The sequence below is a fragment of the Etheostoma spectabile genome, chromosome 21, assembly GCF_008692095.1.
Source record: "Etheostoma spectabile isolate EspeVRDwgs_2016 chromosome 21, UIUC_Espe_1.0, whole genome shotgun sequence".
Classification (NCBI taxonomy): domain Eukaryota; kingdom Metazoa; phylum Chordata; class Actinopteri; order Perciformes; family Percidae; genus Etheostoma; species Etheostoma spectabile.
In genome coordinates, this window is record NC_045753.1 from 16,836,728 (window position 1) to 16,845,635 (window position 8,908).

Genomic DNA, 8,908 nt, shown 5'->3' on the forward strand with positions numbered 1-8,908 from the left:
ACAGCCAAGACCCAGGAGATGGCTGACTGATTTCAAATTTTTTCAAACTCATGCTTTACAAGCTGGACAACAGGTCCGTTCCGTGGTCGCATGTCGTGCTGTTGTTTACTTTTGTAATTTCCGGATTTCCTTATGGTCTGCCTAACATGGTTAATAAACCAACACTGTTTTTTATTCATGCAGATAACAAACTGCGCTAAAATGCACCTGATACAGGCTGAATGAATGAATGAGGAAATGAAAGAGCACTGTGTCAGAGAGAAACTCGGTTTCTTAAAAAAACCCTGCTCCGACCAGGTTAGGTTCACAGGCTCAGTTACCATAGTAATTGACTCTGAGGTTACGTTACCTTTCTTTCTGAAAAGCTGAAAAGCTGGAGTTACCTCTCGCTCAGGTTTGATTAACCTCCCTTTCTGAAACAGAAAACCCAGAGTTTCCCTCATCGCAGGGTTAACTAACTCAAGATCGTCTGTCCCACGCTAATCTGCCATGTCATTTTTTATGTAAAAATGTCAACGTCACGATTACTACCACATTTCGGCAAAAACAGATGTTGTGTGATAATATTAGCCCTGTGCGAATTGGCATCTCTGTGAATTGGGGTTGTATGGGTTACGTTGGCAATTATAAATGGAAGTTCTGACAGAGCATTGACACCTTAGGCGGGGATAATGTCAGTAAATACAGTAAAATAAAGGCTTCATTTATCCTGCATACAATGAATGACACGACTTCCCTCTCCTGTGGTAAAACTAGTCCCATGCGTATATGGCTTAAATTTGCATTCATCAACCCCATGCAGTACAGAACAGTGTGGGTCGCCCCTTGAGCAGGGCCGTAGGGCAAAGTAGGACACCACAAAGGGCTTCTGTCTTTTTTTGTTTTTTGTATATTTCTTATGACAAGGACCACAATAAACCTTTACTGGGGCTGTGAGTAATTCTGTCATGATGTAACAGTCTTCTGTTATTTTAGAAACCCATCCAGAAGCAAGATGTCAACAGATAACATTTTGTTTATAGTGAATGTACGAAAAGGGTATGTAGGGTTTGTTTCTACAACTAAGTCCAATTAAATAGTGAAGGAAGGGCCCTTAAAGCAAAATAATCTATGTGTATTATTGGCCAACACAAAATACATGTCCCCTCAGAGTAGGAATTGGCAAACATTTCCAGACATTTTACTTATACTGTGCTTTCTTGTGTTAATAACTTTCACATCTGTGCTCAAGGTCACTTGGTTTCTCCATTTTATAACATTACAAGTTTTGCTCTGTTGAAACTTGTTTGTTTTGTTTAAATTAAAAATGTACCTTATTGTAACTGCACTTTAAATTCTGTCTTAAAATTCAAAGTGTGTCATGTCTATGAAATACTGAACAGCTTTTTCTTTTAATGTCTTTTGATTTCTATTCTTCTTTTAATCTTGCCACCAGGAAGTATTAATTATGTCAAGATATTTGAAAGTAAAATATGTCAGTAATTAATAAAGTTACTCCACTATTATAATTATATTGTCTTCACATATGAATGTCACATTTGAATATTTTATATTTGCTAAACTTTTTTTCAGCCATTTTAGTGAAGGTCTATCTAACAACATGGTTATTCTTAATTGTTGGATTAGCAGTAATTTAATTTTTACCATAAACTGGATAATAAGCAACTGCGCCAGTGTTTTCTGAGGGTCATGGTTCAAAGAAGCAAACAGAACTGCATCATCAGCAAAAAACTTGATGTCAAGCCCTAAAGTCACTATGCCAGAGATTCTCCACTCCTCAGCTTCTGCTGTAGATTCTGTCCATGAAAACCACAAACAAAATCTCTGATATGCCAAAACCTGGATAAATATAGACACAGTTCTCTGACTGAATGCCTCAATACAAGAGCCCCAGCACTTAACAAAGATACATCCATAAGACACCAAGAAGGTGATGGTTCAGCTGTGGGTGAAATGATAAGGTGGACATGGTACAGAAGGCGAGATATGTACTCTTGTTTATTTAGGGTGTTTGCAAATTTCAATGATCGATTATTTTTGCAGTCTACAAAACCTTCTGTAAAAATTTCAATCAAAGGCGCCTTTCATAAACTTTATATATGTTTCAATTTAGTGATGGATTTTATCATTTGTTTTGACATATGAGTCATTTCAGCCAAAGTCATAAAAAAAGCATAGCTCACTCAAATAGCTCACTCAGTTAGTGTGCTCACCCCATGTCGGCTGAGTCCTGCAACAGCCAGGGTTCGAATCCAATTTCACGTCTGTCCAGTCTCTCTCTATCTAATAAAGGGGGGGGGGGAAGTCAGTATAGTGTTTAAAAAAAAAAATCATAAATTGCATATAGTAAAGTATGTTGAAAAAAGATTTTAAAAATTCATAGTATAGTTTGTCAAAAAAGTCATTAAACTTGTATAGTATGTCAAAAAAAGATTTTAATGTATAGTATCTCATAAAAAGTTATGGGGCCCTATCTTGAACCTTGTGCGGCACAAAGCCCAACACAAGTGTCTTTGCTATTTTAAGACCAATGCGGTTGTTAATTGCGCACTTAAATCAGGGGGTCTGATTATAATGTTTTGAAAACCAATGATAAAGGTCATAGTATAGTATGTCACAAAAATCTAATAGTAATAGAGTATGTCGAAACAAAATCATAAAAAAGTCATATTATAGAATGTCAAAAAAAGTAACAGTGTATGTTGAAAAAAATTGTAAAAAGTCATAGTATTTTATGTAGAAAAAAGTAATAGTAAAGTATGCCGGAAAAATAACATAAATAAGTCATAGTATAGTTTGTTTAAGTCACAATACATTATGTCAAAAAAAAAAAAAAAAGTCATTGTATGGTATGTTGAAAAAAGTCATAGTATGTCATGTTAAAATAAATCAACTGTAAACGTTGTAGAAATCCTGGTAGCTCAGTGGTTAGGGTGTGTACCATTAAGGATAAATTCTAATCACAGCATCCAGGGCTCAATACCAGTCCTGGACACCCTGCTGAATGTCTTCCTGTTACTGTGCAGATAAAATGCCTGAAGAAAACCTTTCTGAAAAATGTCATTGGATAGTATGTCGGAAAATAGTGTAAGGTCATAGTATAATATGTCAAAAAAAGTCATAAAAAGTAAATGTATAGTCCGCGAAAAAAGTCATAGCATGTCGGAAAAAAAACATTAAAAGTGATGGTATATCAGAATCAGAATCAGAAATACTTTATTGATCCCCGAAGGGAAACTCTGTGTTGTAGTTGCACAATATTATAAATAGAGTAGAAATACAAGAAATAAAGAAATATAAGGAATATAAGGAATGTTGGAAAAAGTCATAGTATGTCGGAAAAAAATCATAAAAGTCATAGTATAGTATGTCGAAAAAATAATTAAAAGTCATTGTATAGTATGTCCAAAAAAATCATAAAAAGTCATAGTACAGTATGTCGAAAAAATAATTAAAAGTCATTGTATAGTATGTCGGAAAAAAATCATAAAAAGTCATAGTATGTTGGAAAAAAAATCTTAAAAAGTCATAGTATGTTGGAAAAAAAATCTTAAAAAGTCATAGTATAGTATGTCGAAAAAAGTCATAGTATGTCATGAAAAAAATCATAAAAATGTCATGGTAAAAAGTCAGTGTAGTATGTCGAAAAAAGTAATTGTATAGTATGTTAAAAAAAAATCACTAAAAAGTTATTGTGTAGTACTGTAACTGTAAACGTTGTAGAAATCCTGGTAGCTCAGTGGTTAGGGTGTGTACCATTAAGGATAAATTCTAATCACAGCATCCAGGGCTCAATACCAGTCCTGGACACCCTGCTGAATGTCTTCCTGTTACTGTGCAGATAAAATGCCTGGAGAAAACCTTTTTGAAAAATGTCATTGGATAGTATGTCGGAAAATATCATAAAGTCATAGTATGTCATAAAAATTAAATGTATAGTATGTCAAAAAAAGTCATTGTATAGTATGTCCAAAAAAATCATAAAAAGTCATAGTATAGAATGTCGAAAAAAGTAATAGTATGTCGGAAAAAAATCATTAAAAAGTCATTGTATAGTATGTCGAAAAAATAAAGTCATAGTAAAGTATGTCAAAAAAAATCATTAAAAGTCATTGTATAGTATATTGAAAAAAATAAATAAAAAGTCATAGTATAGTGTGTCGAAAAAAGTAATAGTATAGTATGTTGAAATAAGCTAAGCTAGTTAGAAACCTATAGGGACTATAGGTTTCCTACTTAGCTTAGCTGTGAAGTCCTCCATCAAAAACATGGACTTGGACTGGCACCTTATATAGGACAGGAACCAGATACTCAAAGTAGACTGGAAATTCCCAACTGTTGTTTTCAATACAGACACAAACACACAAAGAGTTTGTGACCATGGTTGGCAATACAGCAACATGACAAATTTAAACGGCCTTAACTCATTACATCATGCAATGTAGTATTCCCAGACAAGATGTAGAGTTTTTTCCCAACTATTGCGGCTGCTATTGTTAATAATCATTATTGTCCATCTCAGTGTGTATTTTGATTACAAATGTCTAAACATTTTCTATCACTGACATATTAAGTATTTTGCAGAATTGGTGGAGGTATGCGTTCTCCAAGTACTTTATAATATATTGTTTCCATGGGAACATTTTCACATTCAATTATTCTTTGACTGTTCATTTAAAAATATATATGAGCATGTTACATTTTCACAGCTGCTGAATGAACACTACAAGCTTTCTATGGTTAGTAATCTGTTCTTATTTGAAGAAAAACAACATGTTCAGCTGCACAAATCCATTTGCATAGCACCTTTTATAGAAATACATTTATTTCTCCCTGAAGTTGCTTGTTTTGTGCTGATCAAAGTATATAATATTACACATTTGCTATGTTAGCTGCATGCTGCTCATTGGGTTTCAGAATATGAATCTAAACATGGACATCATCTTTTCAATTGCTTTGGCAACAGGCATGCACACAATATGGCTGGTTGACACATGCTACAGTGGCTAAATGCATAGAAGTGGCACCTAAAGATTTTCTGACATGATACTGTTCTGTTTTCTTTATTTTTGAGTTGTTGGTCAAACCCTACTGTTTAACCTATTCCACATCCATATGTAATGAGAGCATCTGCTGTTTTTATACCTTTGATCGTTATGCTGTGCCGTTTCTGTTATTAATGGTCATATTAGTATTTACCATTTAGCTTACATTTAGTGTACCACTTTCTTTTTCCAAAGTGCAACAAGGATGAATAGAATGGGCCAAGGTATGGATGTGAATGATTATGCATGATGTTAAATAATGTATTGAATATGGTCATGTCCTTGCCCTCTGAATGAAAGCCAAGTAGTTTAGTGTTTCCAAATGACTGCATCAGGACTGCATAGTTATGACGTATCCAATACAGCTCACTGTAGGTTTGACTGTAGAATGTGATTGCAACCGAATGGTTTGATGCTACTTCACTTTATTCTGGATCAAGTGATGTTTGATGTTTTTATTATTGGCTAAATGAATCTACTGGCATATGTGTTAATGTACTGCACCACTGCCTTAAGTCATGTTGATGAAAATGCATGACCATGGACATTGCCAAGTAGATCAATCACCAGCGATTTATAATGCCAGACTATCCATTTCCTTTTCAAAGAAAAGTAAGTTGCATCAGAAGACTGAAGCCCCTTCAAAAGATAAAACCCTTTACAGTATGGACTGTGAAGTTAAAAGTATTAACTTCTAATTTGGTACACTGACGTATAAAAAAACACTTGAACTGGTGACCTCTGGTGATGTCTGCTGTCCCAACAAAACAGCATGCTTAAATGGCCGTATGGTGTATATACTGTATATACGTAAATACTTTATATAACACACATTTTTGGCCATGAAATTAGTGACATTAGAAGCCATTCTCTGGGACACTAACACATATTCGCCATTCAAAAAAAAGTCATCTTTGAGCATACTTTTATCATGTCAAAATATCTTTCTACAAAATCAATTAAAATGAGTATTTCTTTTAAAATATACAATGTCCTCCCTATGTTCTGTGTGCAGTTGAAAAAACAAACACTGACATTGTCATGGATGTCCATGTAGCATTAACTGTCCCTCTTCTTTGTCTCTGTATGATTTTGCCTCTTTCTCAGAAAAGACATGGTTTACAGATGAGCCAGAGAATGCCCACCTGAGGACCATGCAGATCAAGCCTGTGAATAAGCTCGCTATCAACCAAGTCAGTCAGTATAAATCCACAAGCAGCTTGATTCCACCCATCAGAGAAGCAGAAGATGAGTGCTGAGCTCTGGACACACACTGACACCTGGAGTCCCAGAAGACTCATTGTGTAGTTGTCAGACTGGGATTGGGGTGATCTTCTCATCTGCAAACATAAATCATTAATTGACGAAGATGAGACAAACACAAACTGCTTTCCTCATACACCTCTGCAGCTTATTGTACAAGCAGATTTATTATCATACATAAAATATACATGAAGACAATCATAGTCAAATGTTGCAACCCCTCAACTATTAGTTTGCATAGCTAATCTTTAATGGTGACCAGACTCCATGACTTTTTGTTCTATTTTGGGGAATGAGTTTCACTTGAAGGAGCAATGTAAAAATAACTACAACTACTTACTGAGGTGATTATAATAACTGTTTTGCTATTGTAAAGGTTGCATTTTTAACTGCTGATGAACAACTACTACTGCATTGACTTAACCCAGTGTTGCAGTTATGCTGTACAGTATGTTAAGATGTGTATTTGACATCGACCTGTGATCCCACAGCAATGGCATTGTTAGTGACTGACTCAGTGATTCCTTTGCCATTTGGAGCTAATTCACAACATTTGTGACAGTTAAGATGGCCAGTGTCCATGTGTAAATGGCATTTGGCTCCAGCCTTATCTTTATCCATTTATATTTGTCTTATTTTTGCCTTTTTGAGTCGTTTGTTATAAGTTATTTCATGTTGCAATTTGGTTGCAATGTCCAAAACCCCAGAAATTGTATTAAGTACAGCTTTTAAGTATCTGCAAAGTTTCTCCAGGGGTAAAATGTTAGGAATATTCTTTATCTTTTCGACAATAGCCAAATATGATAGAGCTGTTTTGTTGTCGACCAACAAAATCAGATTTATAATCATAATATAGAGTTTATAATACAGTGACAGAGATATTTATTTATCTAAGACAACATAGACAGCACAGCTAAATACTATGGTATAGCATGGCACCATATAATAAGACTGTAGCCTGAATGTAAAAGCCTCATATCGTAAAAAGTGGGCATCTTTAAGTCCTTCTTTGGCTGGAAGCACTGCCTGACACAAGATTGTCTTGGAGGCCATTAAGCACTCTTATGTTCTCCATGACCAATCTTAATGCCATACTCATAGACGTTAAAGCTTTTTGTAGATACGTGAAAAACAGCTCTATCATAAAATGTTATTTTGGCTATTTATGTGTTCATCTTGGTGATCAATTATATCTGATTCATTCATAAAACAAACAACTAATGAAGCACAGATCATTTGTAAATGCATGAGTCCAGAATGCAGAGTGGTTATTAATCTTGTCTCATTTAAATGATAAAACATAGCTATATTGGCACTCTTGTCACTTTAGTTCAGAATCAATGAAGGGGAAAGAAAGGTAAAAAATAAATAAATAAAACTCAAGCCTAATCCACAGAGGATGTGTCACAGTCTAGGCTAGGACTCATGTTGGATGTGAAAAGAAAGGGGCTGTGACATTTTTACAGGCACAGAGAACATTTAAACCATCCATTTCTCAGTGCCAGCTATGTGCCAGGCAGTGCTGAAGCCAACGGAGGACTCAGAAGACCCACTGTTGCGAAAAGAGGCTAGTTTAGCTGAATTTAAGCAAACGTTATGTCTGCTGTGTGACTGAGAAATGTACCTTCCTCTTTACTCAGAGACCATTCTTTTAAATACTTTGAATTTCTTAATAAAAAACTGTAATTCCCTGGAGATAAATAGAACTGTAGTAAATAATTTGAAGTCTTAAAACTATTTTGAAATGATCCATCTTCAATAACAGAGCCTGATAGCAATTCATTTTATGTATTCTTCAAAGAAATCTGTAAAGCTTAATGTAAACCATTTCTTTCTAGTGTGTTCTTGTTTGACTGTACCTGTGGGGTTGAGAGAAATTCGGCATTACAGTCTAGTTTGTATGGTTTTGTGAATTTCTTTTTAGCACATTGACTTGTGGATACAATGCGACAGTGCTAAGTTGATATTTCTGACTATGTCATAATAATACCCAATAATAAATACCGTTTATTGTCTTGTATAAATAGGCTTGTACATAAAATTGTACATGATTTCATTTTGTATTTTCACAAATTAAAAGCTGATGTATTGTGTTCTAGGACGTTTCTGTACGTGCATGGCTAATGGTTAGACATGAGGCTCAGTACAGAAACCATTAGTAGGCCACATTTTACACATGCATCTATCAAAGAAGGACTATGTTTAGCCTTGTCCTTAGATGATGACATTAGGTACTTTCTGATTGCCAGACTGATGATGTAACACAGGACACCTCGGTGCACCCTCTGGATAATGGCTGATGAAAAACACTCTCCACAGTCTCACCTCGGGGATGGAGAGGGCCTATCATGTTTCCCGATAACAATTTTATACACCATGGCGCTGTGGGAGACTGTCAGCATGCCAATAATAGAAGTCTAACGCCTCACAGAGAAGCCACTGATTTCCCTGATCTTCCTGCCAGTGGCAGTGTCACCTTCTTAGTAAACAAACACACGTAGCATCACACCATCACACCTGATTACTTCATATATGAGCTGTGAGGAAATCTGTTAATTTAAATGGATTTTTTATAAAGGTTAGGCTCTGTCAAATTATGA

At 35.1% G+C, this 8,908-nt stretch overlaps 1 protein-coding gene across 31 annotated transcripts in view; it reads left to right on the plus strand.

Moving 5' to 3' along the window:
* LOC116671648 (calcium-activated potassium channel subunit alpha-1) overlaps positions 1 to 8,406 on the plus strand; it is a 95,036-nt gene extending 86,630 nt beyond the window's left edge. For 19 of the 31 annotated variants that reach the window (XM_032503005.1, XM_032503007.1, XM_032503006.1 and 16 more), the window contains 2 exons: positions 5,241 to 5,269; positions 6,153 to 8,406. In XM_032503005.1, coding sequence (XP_032358896.1) covers positions 5,241 to 5,269; positions 6,153 to 6,304 — 181 coding nt within the window. In that variant the 3' untranslated portion in view covers positions 6,305 to 8,406. The remainder of the gene's footprint in view (positions 1 to 5,240; positions 5,270 to 6,152) is intronic. The other 12 variants (XM_032503011.1, XM_032503032.1, XM_032503033.1 and 9 more) reach the window with 2 other exon arrangements.
* Positions 8,407 to 8,908: the final 502 nt, after the last annotated feature.